Source organism: Tetrahymena thermophila (assembly GCF_000189635.1).
Source record: "Tetrahymena thermophila SB210 genomic scaffold scf_8254716, whole genome shotgun sequence".
Lineage (NCBI taxonomy): Eukaryota > Ciliophora > Oligohymenophorea > Hymenostomatida > Tetrahymenidae > Tetrahymena > Tetrahymena thermophila.
The window spans coordinates 122,917-141,642 of record NW_002476481.1 but is presented as its reverse complement, the minus strand read 5'-3'; the positions used below and the strand labels follow the sequence as shown (position 1 = coordinate 141,642).

Genomic DNA, 18,726 nt, shown 5'->3' with positions numbered 1-18,726 from the left:
ATAAGAAGAATCAAACTATTCATTTAACATTTGATAAAGATAACTTAAATTTCAATTAGAGCTTTCTAGTTTTCATTGCTTTATATTTATTAGTTTTCTAGTAAATGAATTTTTATTCAGAGAGTTTTGAAATTTAAATTAATTTTAGTTGTACTGTTTCAAAGCTTTTTCCAGACATTAATCTGAGACAAAGCTTTTTTGGCTTGCAGAAATATCTAAAGATTGCTAATTTGTAGTTTTTTAAATGTGTGTTTTACTTTTCCTTAATTTTAGATATATCTTTAATCTTTAAAGGATCAATATAATTGCAGTTATTGAATAGAAAGAAGTAAATACTATCATAGCTATTATAATAACTAAAAATATCAAATTTACTTAAATTTAAATAAAAAAATAAAAATTTACTTTTTGCAAGAGACTAATTATTTAGATAATATTAAGTTTATATGTCAGAATATTTTCCTGATATGATAACTCCAATCATGATCAATATAATATTATAAACAAAGTCTAAAACACTTATGATAAAATTTTAACTTTTCGATTGAAGTGGTCTTGTAATAATCATATATAAGCAAAAAACTATAGAAACTGATAAACTTACCCATGAAGCAATAGAAGAATTATTATTTTCAAATAAATATTTTGATAAAAATACAACTGTTATACATTTTCTAGCTTCCAATACTATCCAAAAGCATCTAGTTTAACATGAAGATTCTAATACACCGTTAACTAAGGAATCAAAGCAAAGTTTTTCTTTCATAAACAGCTTTTCCCATTTGTATAATACAATAAATATCTAAAATATATGCAAAATAATGTAAAATAAGATATATCCTATTGATAAAATTGTATCCAATTAAGATTTATCATTTCTAAATAATTAATAAATGGAATTGAAAAGCAAATAACTAGAAAACAGCTGTTATAACACTATAAGTTTGTTCCATTTTAATTATCTCTGCAAATTTAGCATTAGGCCTTTATTAAAGAGTTGACAAATAGTAATAATAATAATCAAGAGTAAGCATAGAAATGTAAGCAGCATCTGATACAAACAATTATCAAAAATAGATTTATAAAAGTCGTTTAAGGTAATTGTTTCATTTTGTTGTTTAAATTATGTTATATTTAAGAGATTGTTACAAAATTAGGGGTTAAAGTAAAAATGTTATAAGAATAGCTTATTTTGAAATGCATTTAGTTTAACCATTAAGGAATCAGTTTTTATGAAAAGATATAAAATCCTAACATTTGCTAAGTCTAAATGTAATAAATGCTAACTGATCTTATCGAATTAACAAAAATTATTGAACACAAAGATAACATCAATCCAGCAGCTGATGTATATAAGTATATTTTGTACGTAAATTTACTAAATTCTAGTTATTCTTCACATTTTTATGTCAGATTTTTACTTGATATTTCAGAACACTCAAAGCCATTTTAAAAATAATATTATAATGATTCTGAATATTATTAATCTAAAGTAATACATTCAGATGATATATTGCTTATAACTAGCTAATTTTTACAGCTTGTACATTATTTGCTTGATGGGCCGTTACAAGTCTCACAAATGGAGAAACAACTTTAACAATTATTTTAATTGTCTAAATATTATTGGTCTTGGCATTATGTACATTTTAAGCTGGAAGATGAGAGATATAAATTACTTTTGCAAGTTATGCAATCTGTGTCTGTTGGACCTTTGCAAGTGAAACAAGTTTAATCACACGCCAAACATTCATTATTATCTGATAAATAATGTCCAACTCCACAATCTTTAACACAAATCTATGAATTGTTAAGTAACTTATATCCACTTTTGCATTAGAAACAACGTTGCTATTAATCACAAAGGTTGCAATTTTCAACAGAGCATCTTATACATTATTGATTTTATTTGACATAACCATCTAAACAAGTTTAACAAGAGTTATTATCCTAGCATAATTTGCAACCACTCGGACATTAATCACTTGTCAGACACATGTTATCGTAAAGATTATAGCCTTTCAAGCACTGAGTGCAAGATTAAGAATCATTACATTATGCGCAATTTTATAAACATTTTTAACATGAATTTTTATCTAAGAAGTAACCATCGATGCAAGATGGGCAAATTAAATTTTCATTACATGTAGAACAAAATTCTATACATTTAAAACAAGAAGATTTACTTGATAATAAATATCCTTGTAAACAAGTTATACATTAAGTAGAACTTGAGCATGTCTAGCAATTGTTAATACATTTTGTGCATTTTCTAGATAAGGTATCCAAAAAATATCCTGATTGGCATTACGAACAAGTTTATGAATCTTAGCATTAAGTGCAGTTGGGTTAACATTATTAACATAAATTTACTGAATTTAAAAAGTAGCTATCAGAACAAGCAGAACAATATTTTTAACTTGTACACTTTGAACATGAGCTATCGCAATTTTAGCACTATCCTTAGTTTAAGAAATAGCCATCTTTACAAGAAGAGCAGCTTTAACCAGATGTACATTAGGTGCAATTAACATTACATAATATGCAAGTATTTCCTTATAAATAGTATCCAGATAAACAACTCAAGCAATAAGTTGAGCTTGAGCACGTCTAACAATTATTAGTACATTTTTAGCAGTTTTAATTGTCTAAAAAATAACCTTATTAGCACTATTAGCAAGATTATGAATTTTAACATTTAATACAGTTTAGCTAACATTTAGAGCATTTATTATTTGTGTCTAAAAAATATTAATCTTAACAAGATAAGCATGAAGATAAGCTTGTACATTTTGTACAAGTTTAATCACATTAAGTACAAGAATTATTATTACTAAGGAAGTATCCGTCTGAACAAGATTAACAATTTGTATTTGAAGTACATGAAGTGCAAAAACTACTACACTGTTGGCAAGTAGTCCCAGATAAAAAATATCCATATAAGCATGAACTGCAACTTGAAATCGAGGAACATTTTAGACATGGGCTTACACAGCTCATACATTAAGAGCCAGAAATATAGTAACCATCTTAGCAAGTTTGGCATTCATTTGCACTTGTACAAGTTAGGCAAGGAGGTATACATTTGGTGCAAGTACTTCCATTCAAATAATAACTTTAACTCTAACAAGATGTACAGATAGTAGAACTTGTACAATCTTTACAGGGATCAGAACATTAAACACATTAAAATTCTAAAGTTGTTGAGCTAATTTATAATTTTACAATAAATCATTCTAAATTAATTTATCAATAAAATTTTACTTAATTATTTATTTGAAATAATTACTATTGCAAACACAGTCTGAACTAATTTATTTGATAATTAAATAAATAAATCTGAATCAATTTATTTAATTAAAATTTACTTAATCTAGCTTGAGTTATCAGGACATCCTAATTTAACACATTAAGAAGAATTAGATCTTTTTTAAGTTCAAAACAAATAAATTTTTTATTTTTAATTTATAATTTACAAGTAATATCCTGAAGCACAAGTATTACATTTAGTAAAACTATCACATTAAGTGCAATTAGAAGAGCAAGGAGAGCATTATTAGTTCCTTTTAAAGTAAAAAAATAAATAAATTATTTATGAAGCAAATTAATTCTATTTACTAATAAAAAGTCCCATTCGGGCAAGAGCTACATTAGTTGCTTTATTTAAAAAATAAATTATTAAAAAGTTAAAAAGAAAATAAACAAACAAATTACTTCGAAAATATTTAGTTTTAGTTACAAGTTTAGCATGCTCCACTGTTTTATAATAAAAATAATAATTAAAAATCGTTATAAAACTAAGCAAATAAGAAGATTAATTACTACTAATTCACATAACTATTATTTTAGTTACATACCAGATAATCCATTGACATAAATAAATAGATATTCCCATTATTATTTTATTCTATTACAATTTAAGTTCTTTTCTATTAATTTTTGTTATAAATTTTATAGTTTTTTAACAAAATAATTAAATGAATACTTCTTTGTAAAATCTTTAACTATAGTTGTAAGCATGGCTTGGTAAATATTATTTAGATAGCTAACCACTATTTGAAAAAGTAAAAGAAGAAGAACTTTTAGATACACTATAAATTTGTTTATCAACTATGAAATAATTCTTTTTTATATTTGAAAAATTAAAATATTTCATAAATAAAAATAAAGTAATTTACTTAAAATACTATAGGCTGATTTTATGGTTAATTTTAACAAGGAATTGAGCTCATTTAAAGAGTAGTCAGTATATTTGTTTAGTAAAACCACCATACATAATTGCCTGAGATAGCCCAACATATAGCAACTAATCTTGTCTGAATTTAAATATTTAATAATAAATTTGAAGTTATATAATAATTTAAATTTACCTATTGATCTAAAATTACAATATCAGAGTAGGAAGTGTTAATTGAAGGTTATGGATATTATTAAATTAATGTAAGAGGATTATCGTTCAGGTTTACATTAAATAAATACATCATATTTGGCAAACAACTTCCTAAAAATGCGCTATTTTATTTCTTAAAATGTATTTTAAAATTTAAATAATTAATCTATTTTTAAAGAAATTTTTACATCCACAATAAAAAGCTAAGTATTTAGGCATCCATTTGGGTTCTTATATTAAACTCCATTCAAGAAAAAGTAGAAATAATTATCTATCTAAAAATCTTAAATATCATCTTTAATAGAATATTTATTTATATTTTTCATATTTTGAATATCAAAATCTGTCAATAAAGAAAATGTTGTGCTAGAATCATATAATGAAGTACCGTCCTATTTAGTAACTATTCTAATGTACAAATTATTCTTTTATTCAAAAAAATATGAGGAAAATTATTTTATGAAAATTAAAAAGTAAATTACTGATTAGAAATAGTTTGTTTATAATCCTTAACTAGTCAACATAGGAAGAGGGTTCCCACAAGTGTAAGTTTATTGATCCTAAAGCGATTCCAGATTGTTAATGTCAATCAAATAATAATTTTATTAGGAAGGAATGAAGTAAAAGAGTTGGTTAGAAAACTAATTTCATAAAAATAATCAACTTAATAAATAAATAAATTCTTATTTAAAAATTTACTTCAAGCAATTGATCATCTTTGTTCTAAATCATCAAATCACAAGCCTATAAAATAATAGTTTTGGTAATAAATCCATCTGAGTTGAGCTTCCAGTATTAGTATTAGCTAGCATCTTTATTAACCACTATTAGCGCATTTCTTTACTGTTAAAATGATTTTAAGAAATCACTTAAAATAAATATAGTAAATTACTTGATAATATTGCCAATATTGGCCAATAGTAATTTATTATTGGCATGAAATCTGGAGATAAAAGCAAAAGAAAATTAATGAATAGATTAATCTGCTCATTTTGAGTAGAAAATTGATGTAATATTTAATTTTTGATTATTTATTTATTTATCTTTTGGTTGTGAATCCTCGTTTGACATAATATTAATAATATTTATGATGATATTAATTTAATAATTCAGCCAATTAGTGATCAATAATTAACCATTAGATTATCTGATAGTTTCAATTATTGATTTTATGAATTAATTCTTAAATTTCTTCAAAATAAAAATATAAATTATAATAAATGAAAATATTTTTCTAAATAGAGCTTAAATTATCAAGATTTTAAGCAAAATACGTTCAAAAAATTTTAATTGTTTATGAAATAATTGTTTTAAGTTTGTAAAAATTTTACAAACTTATAATTTATTGATAAAACAAGATTCAGAATGGTAAAGTTAAAAATTTGACAATCAAATTGAGTAATTTGAGAATGAATAACCTTTATAATTAGATTACTACTTATTACAATGAAATTTATTCAATTCAACATATATTTAATCATTCATTCTATTATTAAAAATTTAAGTTTGTTTTTATAATAATAAAAGAATTAATTAATATTTCATCAACTTTTTAATATTGTTAAACCACATTACTAGATAAATATATAGATTTCATTAAAAGAACTTTATGAAGGAAATAACAATTTATTTCTTAGTAATGTCTTAATTTTATTAAATTTAATATCAAAGTTAGTTTGTACTTCTTTTTTAAGCCGTTACCAATAAAAAATAAATTATTTTATAATATTTTATTTTTGTTTTAGTTAGATATGAAATCTAATTTACTAAAATTAATACCTAAATACTTTATATAATCAATAAATGCTTTCCATTAAAAATAAAAGCATTTATATCCAATCGAAGTAACACTATATGACTGAATAAATTTCTTTTTTTATATGAAAGAGAGAGATATTATTTTCTTTTTTATAAACAAAAAATAGCTCATATTTATTCAATGATGTATTAATTAATTTACCTTTTGTTTTGTAATTAATTAAAATTCATGCCATTAATTACACATAAATCTGATGAAATCTTTCTTGTTTTTTTTTTTTATTATTCTTAAAATTTATAATCTAAAAATGTTTAGCATATATATTAGTAAAATAATATATATTTTGATACAAATCACAATAGTTATTGCAATTAAGGTAAGTATAATTAAAAAGTATGCAGTTTTTACTAAATATATTAATGTAAAAACAAATAGCCTTGATATGACAGTACCTAAGGGTACTATACATACATATATATATAATAATAATATTTTGATTAAAATATTAAAGAGATTATCAAATATAATATCTTTTATTTCTTTAAACTAATATTACTTTCATATTATAGAGCATAACTAATTATTTTATGATTAGCAGGGTGGCGAAGTGGAATCGCGTTGGGCTCATAACTCAAAGGTCGGAGGATCGAAACCTCTCTCTGCTAAATTTTTTAAATAAGTTTTGAGAATGATAAATAAGTAAAGACAATCAAACTATTCGTCAATAATTAGATAAAGATAATTTTAAATCATTAGAGTTTCCTAATTTTAATTGCTTTATTTTTATAATTTTTCTAGTAAATAAATACATCAACAATAATCAGACAAACTATTTTGAAATTTAAATTAGTTTTTGTTGTACTATTTCTATATATCTATCTATCCTTAATTTTAGATATATCTTTAATCTGTAATGGATCAATAAAATTATAGTTATTGAATAGAAAGCAGTGAATACTATCATAGCTATTATTATAACTAAAATATCAAAATCAGTTAAATTTAAATAAATAAAAAACAGATTAAAAATTACTTAATTTTTGTAAGAGTGATTATTTAGATAATATTAAATTTATATATTATAATATTTTTCTGTTATGATAACTCCAATCATTATCAATATAATGTTATAATAATTGTCTAAGTCTTAATTATGAAATTTTAACTTTTTAATTGGAATAGTCTTATAATAATCATACATAAGCAAAAAACTGCAGTTGGTTGGGTTAGAATTACTTGCATAAATTTAAAAAATAGAAATTATAGCACACAGAGAATGATGATAAAATTAAACATTTTGTAAATGAGTTATCTCATTTAAAGCACTAATCTAATCTGGTTTAAAAAAATAATCGTCTTTATAAAGAACAAATTTAACTAAATGTACATTACGTACAATAATTACTACACTATATGCAATAATTTCCTTATAAATTAAATTAATTAAAATAGTTTTTTATTCTTTTTGTTAGATAATTAAATATTATGAAAATATTTAATCGAACTTACAAAGATATAAATCAAACAATCAAAGAATTAAGTATTCTTTAATCTATTTAACCATATTCATTTTAGTATAACATTTTTTCAAAAAAGTTGCATAGATTTTAGATGAGCTCTTCCTGTGAATTTTCTTGTTTGATCTACAAATTAATATGATTTCTCTCGTTTTGTTGTTAATTTTGATTATCTATAAATTTAAAATAATTTATTTTTCAGAAAAATATATTTAAAAATAATATATTTATTTACCAATTGAGTATCCTATCAGTTAAATTGCAGCATACTACTCTACTGATAGTAATATTCTTAATGCTTTTTTGATAAATTAAATATCTTTATAAATTTCATAAATATTTAGCGATCTGTCAAAAAGGTCTTTAATTTCAGAAAACTTCATCCCTTCTCTTTTAAAAAATATATTTCAATTAAAATCTTGTGTTAAAACAAAAATATTTTACTAATTTTCTAAGTTTTTTTTCAATTTATTTATGTTGATATTTTTCTTTTATAACTCAATGAAAGTTTTAATGATATTTTTATCTACTTATCTTGGTTAATTTTACTAATCATATCTATTTTCAATAATCTTACTCATCTAAATATTTTTATTAAAGCTTCTTTTTAAATCGTTTAATGGAAATGGTAATAATTTGTGTGTAGGATTTATATTTTATTTATCATGTTGAATACTTTTATTAGTTGTATTGTCTTATTTTTTTATTGAATTTTAGAGTAATAAATTATTAATAAGAGGAGATACATCTTATTCTATTATTGTGTTTTGCTAAAATAAATCTTTTGTTGTTTCATTACTTGGAGTTAATTATAATTTTGAGAATTGCATTTAATATTTTAAAAATGAATTTTTATTTATTTTATCTATTTAAATAGAATTCATTTATTGTAGTTAATAGTCCCTAATCCCATTTTATTCGTCTATTTCAATCATATCACAATCTAATTATTATTCTTTATCTATTTTTATATCTTCTTTAGAATTTTACTCGATTTAGAAATTATTTTATTTCGATTTTAGAAAGGAAATAAAATTTTAAAATTACATTATGTTCTTTTAAATTTCATTATTTTTATTTGCATTACTTTATTCTAAATCTTGTGAAATTTACATTTTTGCTTATATTTAAGACTAGCTAAAAAATTCTTTAAAGAAAGATTAGTAGAACTAATCATAAATAATTCTTTTACTAAAATACCTACTCAGCAAGCCAGCTCCCATAAGAATAGCAAATGTGCTATTAAATATTGAAAGAACTTCTAAAATACTTACATATTGAATTTAGGCATACTAGACTTATTCATCTAAAACAATGTTTAATTAAAGGAGAGCATAAATATTTGTTAATTACTTTAGAGTTTCGCGATCAAAACTTCTTTACTGTTAATTTGCATAATCTATGATTGAGGAATAAGTTTATGTATTTTATTAAAAAATTCCTTATTTTACATCTGTTTATAGCTTAGTACTCATTTAATTTGCATAAACCATAAAATTAGTTTGCAAATTTGTATAGTACCTTTTATATCTTTCTTCCATTTTTTCTGAAGTAGTGTTAAATTAAGATACCTTCATCTTTATTTCAAACTACTAGTTTTTGTCATTAATAAGATCATTTATTTCTTTATCAGAAGCACAGTTAGTAGGTACAGTTTTCTTAAAGAAATCTGTATCAGTACATTTATAAACAACTATGATTAGTTCAGAGGTATAATTGGAATAATCATTTTAAACTAGCTGATAACCTTAGGATTTAGAAAAATCTATACACTTATAATTCTTCAATTTTTGAGATTAGCACTGAATAATATCTAGCATAATATACAAAGGATCTAACTATCCAACTTTAGATACTAAAAATGCAGGCATAAAAGTTAAATATTACTTCCCAGTTTGTTATTCAAGCATAGATAGTGTTCCATTTAATCCTTGTAAATCGAATCCAAAATAATCATTTTATAGCATGTATTCAATTTTATCCTCAGAGATGAAACTTTGAAGTTTATATTTTGGATCTATTTTATTTTGCGAGTAGCTCTACATTAGATAAATAAAATAATATAACGAAATTCCAATAATTATAATCGAAATAAGTCCTCCCTTCCATGTTTTTTTCCTATTTTACTGTTTTTTTTCAAGATAAAAAGAAAATTCACTTGCGAATAAGTCAAATTTCTCCAAAAACATTTCTTTTATTTATATTTCTTTTGTCTTATTCTTTTGGTTATATATTTATTCAATTTGTTTAATTATTAATACTAATATGAAATACAATTCATTCTTACTTGATATTTAATAAATATAAGTTGATGAATAATAAATAAATAATTTAATAGCTCAGATAAGCTTAATCCTATCTAACTTTTATGATAAGTTCCTCTAGCAAGTAACAATTTAATCCTCTATCTAACTTGAAATTATAGGTGAATAAAAAGAAATCAGTAGAAAACTTTTAAAAAGTTAACATTAATTGTCTATTATAAATAATCATTATTTTTTTTTTTAAATAGATCCTAAAACATACAATAACCAATAATCAATCTATATTATATAATAAGTTTTCACTAAAAACAGAGAACTCTTTTAATTCTATTTAAGTAAGAATAATAAATGAGAAAAATGCATTAGGCATGGTGGTTAAATAAAATATAACTTGAATTTGGTGTAAATAAAATACAATATATGAGTTATATTCAAATTGCGAGTTAGAAATAAGTTAATTAATTTGCTACAATTTAAATTTCAGAGTAATTATTGACTAATTTCGTGATGAACAGAATATCAATATTTAATTCATATCTAATGATTTGTTGAATAATTAATTTGTTTGTAATATCTTAGATAAATTAGATGAGTATGAATATATTAAATAAATTGTTTTAAAAAACCTAGAAAAATATTTAGGTATTATTTATAAAAATATTCTGATAATAAGTGATAAAAAATTGTAAAGAATTTTTGGTTAAGAATCAAATTAACATTTTAATTTAAGAATTTTTAGGTTTACTTTTTATTGAAAGTAAAATTTCTTCTTTCTTTTTTAATAAACTAAGAAATAAATTGGTATGAATGAAAAAGCTCCTTAATGATTCTTCATTCAAACTAGCTGAAGAGAATATTAAAATTTTAATTAATTAATTATTTATTAAAATATGTACTTTGATATCAATGATGTAGAATATTTTTTTTATCATTTATTTTTACTCAAATAAAAAAAATTAAATAAAAGAATTACAAAAGAAAGAAAAAATTGTATTAAATTAAGAAAAGAAATAAATTCTTTCAAATATATTTATTATTTTTGGATATTTTATAGTTTCTTTTATGAATTTATGTGATATTTTCTATGATAATAACAAATAATAATTTAATAAATGTTGTTATTGACTTATTAAGATTAAATTTATTTACATGATACTAAATTCGTCTTTTGATATTCATAAACAAAAAATTTTAAAATCAGAATACAAATTTAAAATGAGAAGAATTAAGCAAATAAATAAATTTAATTTTATACATCAACTAAAAATTTTATAAAAAAAATTAATGTTAATTAATATCTATTTACTAACTTAAAAAAGAATGATTATATTAGGACTTATTTGCTTTATTTAAGCAATAAAAATACATTTATGCAATCAAATTTACACTAACTCAGATCGAGCAGAAGCAGGAAATGTATAAATTATACATGATCCCAATTTAATGAATGAAATGGCAGATGGTTATATGGAATATACAATTAATCATAAAAAGTAGTATACATAAATTCCTTAAGTATTTATTGGAATTAGCACTTTAGATTATTTAACTCAAACAAATTATATTTCTTATTAATTTACTGTTCAAGAAGTAAATATTGACAAAACAATAATAAGAATATATAAATTTGGTGATACTAAAATATATGTAAATTTTTTTTATTACTAAATTATATAAGATCAATCCATAGCTATAACAACTAATAAGTTTAATCTAGATCATGGAAACCAATATTTAATGAAATTCTAACTGCCTATGGATTAAAATAAGTAGAGAAACTCTAAATGCACACTTTTAGGATTTAATTCTACTAATTCAAATAATGCTTTAAGAGAAATAGGAGTTAGTATATCAGCTGCTAGCGATTCAGATTATTATATTATTTAGGTTATAACTTCTGAAACAAATTATATTCAAGAAATACTTGTAAATTGTATAGAATTTTATACAGATAGTTAAAATGAACAATATTCTATGATAGCTAATTTGGATGAATCAGATTTTAAAGATATTACTTCTTCAAACAAAATTAATTGGATATAGCATATCAACAATAATTTTTAGAATAACCAACCAGAAATATTTGTAGGAATTAAAGGTATGACCAACAATCATTAAGAAACTATAGCAGTAAGATTGTATATAAATTAGCTAGATTATGCTAATTATTAGCAAAATATGTAAGTATAAACTAATATTGATAGTCTTACTCCAAAGTTAAGTTTACTTTTATTTAATTATCAAATGTAGAATTGTAAAATGAGTTAATCTATAAATACAATAAATCATTCAGATGAAAAAAAATGCGTTTCTTAATGTCCAGAAAAATATTATATGGCTATATTCTAAGACACAAATGTATGCAGGAAATGCATCTAAGGTTGCTTAATTTGTAATGGTGATGATCAGTGCTAAATTTGTTAATTAGGATATATTTTGACCTCATAAAATTAATGTTAATAGTGTTAATCTCCAACAAAATATTATTTTTAAAATTAGTGTTTCGAAAAATAGCCTGATTTCTCATTTTGCGATTAAAATAATATCTGCTAAAAATGTTTAAATTAGAAATGCTTGTACTGTGATTTAACTTTACAAAAATGCCTACGATGTACATAATCATTATATCAGTATCAAGGTTATTGTTATAATTTAAAGCCATAAAATACATTTTGTGTCTAAAAAGGTAATTTTTTAATTTGTAAATTTTAAATAAAATCAAAATATTTTATAAATCAGGTTTTTGAGGGGAAATTTAATATTCATCTAATGCTTTTTAGTATTATTAATTCAGTAGGAATTTCTTAATAGGGAATTAATTTCTTAATATCTAAAAAAAATAATTTACTGTTTTAAATTAAATTAAATATTCAAATATCTTTCTAAAAAATACTACTAATTTATTATCTTTAAAAAGAAATAATTATGGAAAAATAAAAATTATTTCAAAGGAAAAATCTGACATTTAAATAAAAAAATAAATTTACTAACAAAGTATGTCAATATGTTTTAATTAATTATTAATTAATTATGCTGTTAAAATTATATTTTAAAATTTAGATAACTTGCCAGAATTATAAAGAATTTACATATTTTTAAAAATTATTTACTTAATAAAAGAACTAGTAGAATTTCATTAATCACTTTAAAAAACAAAATATAATTTATCATCTTTATAATGAAATAATTATGAAAAGTAAACTTATATCAAAGGAAAAATCTGACACAAAAATAAAAAAATAAATTTACAAACTAATTATGCGAAATTGTTTTAATTATTTTGTTAAAATTTTATTTAAAAATTTAGATAACTTGCCAGAATTATAAAGAATTTACATATTTAAAAAAATTATTTACTAAATAAAAGAACTAGTAGAATTTGATTAATCGCTTTTAAAAACAAAATATAATTTATCAAAAATTGGTCTTTGGACAATCTTTCGAATTGTATAAAATAATAATTGTTTGTCTATATTTTTTTATTGTAATATGGAAAACAGCTAATTTTTTTCTATTTTATTTAGATTTTAAATGAAAAATAACAATACAATTACTGCTAAATAAGCTTTAAATAATGCAAGGTATTATTTAGGTAAATTTTAGACCATTTAGATTGGTCCATTTCATGTATGTGATGAGCTTCTAGATTTTAATTATATAAATAGATAAGGGAAAAATCAAAAAAACTATTGAAGATATTTACTAATATCTATTTTTAGCGATGTAGAGGATATTTAATCCAGCAAATATTAATTTACTAGGATATCATATCAAAACCAAGTAGTTGAAAAAAAAATGCTAGTATATTTTAAAAATTTATTAGAAAGGTTTTCTTCTTGAATCTTCTTAATTACTAATGTAAGAATCAAATTTTACAGAGCATGTAAAGAATACACTTTTTTGTTACTTTTTATAAAAAGTAAATATATATTTTAGAAGCATTCTTAACCATAAATAGTAATAATATATTTGTAGCAAACAAATTAATAAATCAATTAATTAATTATAAAAATTTACAAAAATGAGATACTTATTCTTAATAATCTTAGCTGCTTTAGCCTGCAATATTTAAGCATAATCATATAATATTGAGCAAGAATTATAAAGTTGCGTAATTTCAAATTGCAATAGTGATTATGTATGCATTTAGGGTGTCGGTGCAATAGTAACTTGTGTTGAAGACTAGTGCAAAGGTTCAAAGGATATATCATGTTATTAAAACTACAACACATGCTTAAAAAACTAACCAGTCAATGTAGGCAATACATTTACAACTTGTGTAAACTAATTTGTTTCTAGTTACTTGAAGTCTGGATCTCCTTTGATTTTAGGCACAATATTATTATCAATTTTATATCTATTAATTTGAAAAATGACATTTATTTTTTTTAAGATAAATCTAACTAATATTTGTATATATATACTCCTTCATCATCCTTAAATTCTTAAAATTAGTTTATTCAAATAAGGTTTTACCTATAAAAATAATAAAATAAAATTGATTTTTATTTAAAGTTGTTATTTTGCATAAATATTAAATATATTTCTACTTATAGAATGTATTTTTCATTCATTTTAACTGAGTTCATATAAATTAAAAGACTATCAAATATATTATTTAGTTAATTAATTAATTTATACGCTTGAAATAGATTGGTTTCTATTAAAGATATTATCTATCTATATATTTATACAATTCTTTTATTATTAAAAAATGCTTATTTACTCAATATCATGTTTTTATTTATTTGAAATAATTATATTTTTTATTTTTTAATAATTATTTGAAAAATGACATTTTTTTCATTTAAATATACTTTTCATCTTTAAGATCTTAAAATTAATTAGTTTATTTAAATAAGGTTTTACTAATAAAAATAATATTATAAGGTTGGTTGATTTTTATTTAAATCTATTTTTTACATTAAAACTAAATATAAATTTAAAAGGAATTAAAAATATATTATTTAGTTTGTTAATATTTTTAAAATATATTGACTTCTTTAATATTTTAAGTATGTATGATTGTGTTTATTTATTTATTTATATAATTGATTTATTATTAAAAAATGCTTATTTATTCAATGCTATTTATTTAAATTCTGACATTGCTTTGAATTGTTTTTTTAATTTTTAATAACTAGTCAAAAAATAATTTATTGTTTACAAATATAAATTGTAAAAGATGCTTTGATTTTATTAGAAAAATGTTATTGAAAATTAAATATTACATTTATTACAAATTAATATTTGATTATAATTAGAATTAAAACTAATTTAACTTTTTAACTAAATTTTTAAATATAAATTCACGTTAATTAAATTGATAGATTTTTTATAAAGATTTAATTTTTAAATATCATAAACATCATTTAGTATTATAAATAAATGAACATATTTTTACTAAAAAAATATTTTTTCATTTCATATTAATTTATTTTGAATTTTAAGGACAACTACATATATATAGAATACTCTAGATTCTCATAAATTAGTGCCACTCCTCCTACCCCTCCCAATCTAATATTTTTTATAAAAATCCAAATTTTTAAATTAGAGCGAATATTAATATAATAGATCATACTTATGAAAACTAACAGTATCTAAAAGTTATTATTGCTGAATGCTGTTGAAACGCTGAGTTGAGAGATTTTAATAATTAATTAACCAAATTTCTTTTCAAGCGTAAATAATAAATTTGTTCAATTTATAAATAAGTATAGATTGATTATAGTTTAGTATGCGTTATCGTGATTAGATTGTTTTAAAATGCAAAAAAAAAAACCAAAAAATTTCAAATTTAATTAAAAAACAAAAAAACAAAAAAATTATATCTATTTTGATCAGTAAAGTAAATAATAAATGAGATAAATATTTTAAGTACTAATCTTACTTTTTGTTTGCAACTTAACTTTATAAGAAAGTATATAAAGTCAATTGTCAACTTGTATAACGAATAACTGTAATGGAGATGTTAATTGTTTTGAAGGGATAATCAGTATGGTAGGTTGCTACGAAGATAAATGCAGTACTTCAAGTTCTTCAGATATAAACTAAGCGGTTGCATGTATAAAATAAAATACATAATGCACTCAAAACTAACCACAAAGCACTGTTAATGCATTAGAGACTTGTGCAGAATAACTTTTAGCAAATAATTCTCTCTCTTAATTGCAATCAGCCGCATAAGGAAGTACTACTGGATCAAATATCATTTATTTTGTCTTTGGACTATTAATGATAACATTATGATTTTACAAAAAAATAAAAACAAAGTACATAAAAAAAGTTTATAAGAATATAATATGAATTTAATTCCTAATTATAAATATTATTTCGCGTGATAATTTCATATTTTATTCATGTTCGATTTTTCATTTACAATTTAAGTTTTTACTATTTTACAATCTTCCAATAGGTTTTTTAAATAATTATTCAATATATATTTTAGGTTTTAGCAATCAAATTTTCTATACCTCTTTGCTATTATAATTTTTCTTCTTAACTTTTAAAATTTTTTAGAGATAAAACGGAATTAATAACCAGCCAATTCTTAAATTAACTGATTAAAATAAATATTCCTATTTTTTAAAACAGTAAAACATTCATTTATTCATTTGATAAAAATATTTAGTATGTATTAAATTTTTTGATTTTGTTTGAAATAAATAATATAAAAAAGAAAAATACAATAAATATATGATAATTATATATTATATTATTTATTTTTATGTATGCACTTGAGTAAATAAAAGTAAAACCTTATTAAGAAAATGTCATTATTTTAATAATAAAGATGCTTTTAACCATTCTTATTATTCTACCTTTAAAAGATATGTAATTTTTAGGAAATCTAAAAAAATAATAACAACAATTTCTTCAGTAATTAATTAAGGTGCCACAATTTAATTTATTGGCAGTAAAAATTACAAATAACTCAAAATATTAAATGATATTTAGAAAGTCTAATAATTTTTGTTTTAATCCACTTAATGATTAACACAAAAATTGATTAAAATTAAATGAATTAATTTGAGATGATTTATCTTTATATTAATAATAATAAATTAATTTTAAAAATAATTATATTATTATTGGAATTTAAAATATGCCAAACAAATTTCAAAGATAATTAATTCCTAATTTATTCAATCATAAAAATCTTAATATACATCAAAACATCAAAATAGAAAATCAAATATTGTAAATAGTGTACAATAGACAATTTCCAAAGAATTACTCAATTTTAAATTTAATATTTCTTCTTTTGAAATGGTTTGAAAAAAATTAAATGCTTCTTTTTACTAAAAGAAGAAAAAGATATAAAATTTCATTATAAAATGAATGTTTGATATATTTTTTATTTTTTAATCTTATATTATTTATGATGTTTGTTTATTATTGAATGATTTTGTTATACAATTTATTTAGAAATATGTATGTATTTGTTAAAAGTTGACACTTTCTTATTAATTAATTAATAATTAATTATTTGAGTTTGAATAAGCAAAGATAAAATATAAATATTTATGAATTTGCATTTAGCAATAATATTTCTATTAATTGTTGGATTAAGCTAAGTGAATTCAAATTTTATTGATGCTGACTGTCTATAAGAGTAATGCAATGCTAACTAAGTATGTCTCCTCCAAGTTCTTAGAAAAATAGCATGCATAGCAGGAAAATGTTCATCAATATTAACTGAAGATGAATATATTAATTGTTTTAGGTCAAATAAACTATGCGAATTTGATTTGACTTAAAATTTCCTTGATATTTTTTAATAGTGTATAGGAGGATAAAGTGTGCTCTAATATGTTTTTATTTTATCTTTTACGCTGTTTATTTTAATTTGAAATCAAAAAATTAAAAAATTAGCAATCTTTTCATCCATTAATATAAATAGATAAATATTAAGTAAAAAAGCTACGATCTCCACTCCCTAATCAAAATAAATTAAGAAACAAAGCAAATTTTATCAATATCTATCTATCACTATATATATTAGTATGTATGTATTTTTTATTTTTATTAGTAGAAGTAGGCTTTCTTTTGTTTAAGAAATAAAAAGAGATATTTTCAAATTTAAATGATAATAATAAATATTTTAAGTATTATTCAAACAAACTATTCAATATGAATTGCTTGCTATCTTTTTTAAAAACAATTTTTAATATTTTCAAATAATTTCTTCATTAAAAATATTGCCATTTAAATACAATTAAAAGATAATTAATTTATTTTTATAATAAAGAAAAAATTAAAATATTTTAATAATTTGAATAAATTTGACTTTTAAAGCATACTTATTATGATTGTACGTATATATGATTGATTTTATTTAAAAATAGTCAATAAATTATGAACTAATAGTATTCATTTCTTTAATTTAGCTGGAAGGAAGAAATTAAAATTGATAAAATAAATATTTATAATTAAATAATTCACTGTAAGTAAGTATTAAAACTTAATTAAATATCTACATAATAAATTACGTTCTAAATATTAATAAAAAATTATTTATTAACAAAAGAATGCTATTTTTAATAGATATAAAATTAATTGTTAAATTTTTATTTTTATTTTAGAAAAATACTTAAAAATTTAATCAAAATAAATCTAAAAATATTGCTTAAATATTAAAATTTTAAAACCAATAATCATTAAAATTAATGAAATAATTTATAATTTATTTATTTATTTTATCACTTATAAAAATTAATATTTGTAAATTTATAAATACTTTTCATTTAAAAGCACGTAAAGTTTCTATTAGCTGTTTATCTTTGGTATTTT

General features: G+C 20.7%; 9 protein-coding genes across 9 annotated transcripts; 3 read left to right on the top strand and 6 right to left on the bottom strand. All coding sequences in view use genetic code 6, as the record gives it.

Annotated features, from left to right (window-relative positions):
• Nucleotides 1-72: 72 nt before the first annotated feature.
• Nucleotides 73-766, bottom strand: TTHERM_000096739 (transmembrane protein, putative; the record flags this gene model as incomplete). The annotated part of the gene is made up of 2 exons (XM_012796596.1): nt 73-356; nt 406-766. The coding sequence occupies 2 exons, from the start codon at nt 764-766 to the stop codon at nt 73-75; spliced, it is 645 nt and encodes a 214-aa protein (XP_012652050.1).
• Nucleotides 767-1,409: 643 nt separating this feature from the next.
• Nucleotides 1,410-1,922, bottom strand: TTHERM_000096738 (hypothetical protein; the record flags this gene model as incomplete). Its single annotated transcript, XM_012796595.1, has 1 exon — nt 1,410-1,922. One exon carries the CDS (start codon nt 1,920-1,922, stop codon nt 1,410-1,412), a length of 513 nt encoding a protein of 170 aa, XP_012652049.1.
• Nucleotides 1,923-2,021: 99 nt separating this feature from the next.
• Nucleotides 2,022-2,534, bottom strand: TTHERM_000096737 (hypothetical protein; the record flags this gene model as incomplete). Its single annotated transcript, XM_012796594.1, has 1 exon — nt 2,022-2,534. The coding sequence occupies one exon, from the start codon at nt 2,532-2,534 to the stop codon at nt 2,022-2,024; it is 513 nt and encodes a 170-aa protein (XP_012652048.1).
• A 48-nt stretch (nt 2,535-2,582) lies between these two features.
• Nucleotides 2,583-2,939, bottom strand: TTHERM_000096736 (transmembrane protein, putative; the record flags this gene model as incomplete). Its single annotated transcript, XM_012796593.1, has 1 exon — nt 2,583-2,939. The coding sequence occupies one exon, from the start codon at nt 2,937-2,939 to the stop codon at nt 2,583-2,585; it is 357 nt and encodes a 118-aa protein (XP_012652047.1).
• Nucleotides 2,940-3,104: 165 nt separating this feature from the next.
• On the bottom strand, nt 3,105-5,381 carry TTHERM_00096720 (hypothetical protein; the record flags this gene model as incomplete). The annotated part of the gene is made up of 13 exons (XM_001012121.2): nt 3,105-3,208; nt 3,290-3,309; nt 3,369-3,425; nt 3,477-3,563; nt 3,715-3,756; nt 3,823-3,929; nt 3,986-4,123; nt 4,179-4,316; nt 4,371-4,523; nt 4,579-4,782; nt 4,873-5,031; nt 5,090-5,233; nt 5,283-5,381. 13 exons carry the CDS (start codon nt 5,379-5,381, stop codon nt 3,105-3,107), a joined length of 1,452 nt encoding a protein of 483 aa, XP_001012121.2.
• A 2,288-nt stretch (nt 5,382-7,669) lies between these two features.
• TTHERM_00096700 (AMP-binding enzyme family protein) lies at nt 7,670-9,825 on the bottom strand (the record flags this gene model as incomplete). Its single annotated transcript, XM_001012120.2, has 3 exons — nt 8,111-9,825; nt 7,902-8,056; nt 7,670-7,839 (listed from the first exon to the last, which is right to left on the bottom strand). The coding sequence occupies exons 1-3, from the start codon at nt 9,709-9,711 to the stop codon at nt 7,670-7,672; spliced, it is 1,926 nt and encodes a 641-aa protein (XP_001012120.1). The 5' UTR covers nt 9,712-9,825.
• Nucleotides 9,826-11,382: 1,557 nt separating this feature from the next.
• TTHERM_00096690 (H-type lectin domain protein) lies at nt 11,383-12,370 on the top strand (the record flags this gene model as incomplete). The annotated part of the gene is made up of 3 exons (XM_001012119.2): nt 11,383-11,560; nt 11,609-12,060; nt 12,224-12,370. 3 exons carry the CDS (start codon nt 11,383-11,385, stop codon nt 12,368-12,370), a joined length of 777 nt encoding a protein of 258 aa, XP_001012119.2.
• A 1,530-nt stretch (nt 12,371-13,900) lies between these two features.
• TTHERM_00096680 (hypothetical protein) lies at nt 13,901-14,299 on the top strand (the record flags this gene model as incomplete). The annotated part of the gene is made up of 1 exon (XM_001012118.2): nt 13,901-14,299. Exon 1 carries the CDS (start codon nt 13,952-13,954, stop codon nt 14,297-14,299), a length of 348 nt encoding a protein of 115 aa, XP_001012118.1. The 5' UTR covers nt 13,901-13,951.
• A 1,391-nt stretch (nt 14,300-15,690) lies between these two features.
• On the top strand, nt 15,691-16,182 carry TTHERM_00096670 (hypothetical protein; the record flags this gene model as incomplete). The annotated part of the gene is made up of 1 exon (XM_001012117.2): nt 15,691-16,182. The coding sequence occupies exon 1, from the start codon at nt 15,700-15,702 to the stop codon at nt 16,180-16,182; it is 483 nt and encodes a 160-aa protein (XP_001012117.2). The 5' UTR covers nt 15,691-15,699.
• Nucleotides 16,183-18,726: the final 2,544 nt, after the last annotated feature.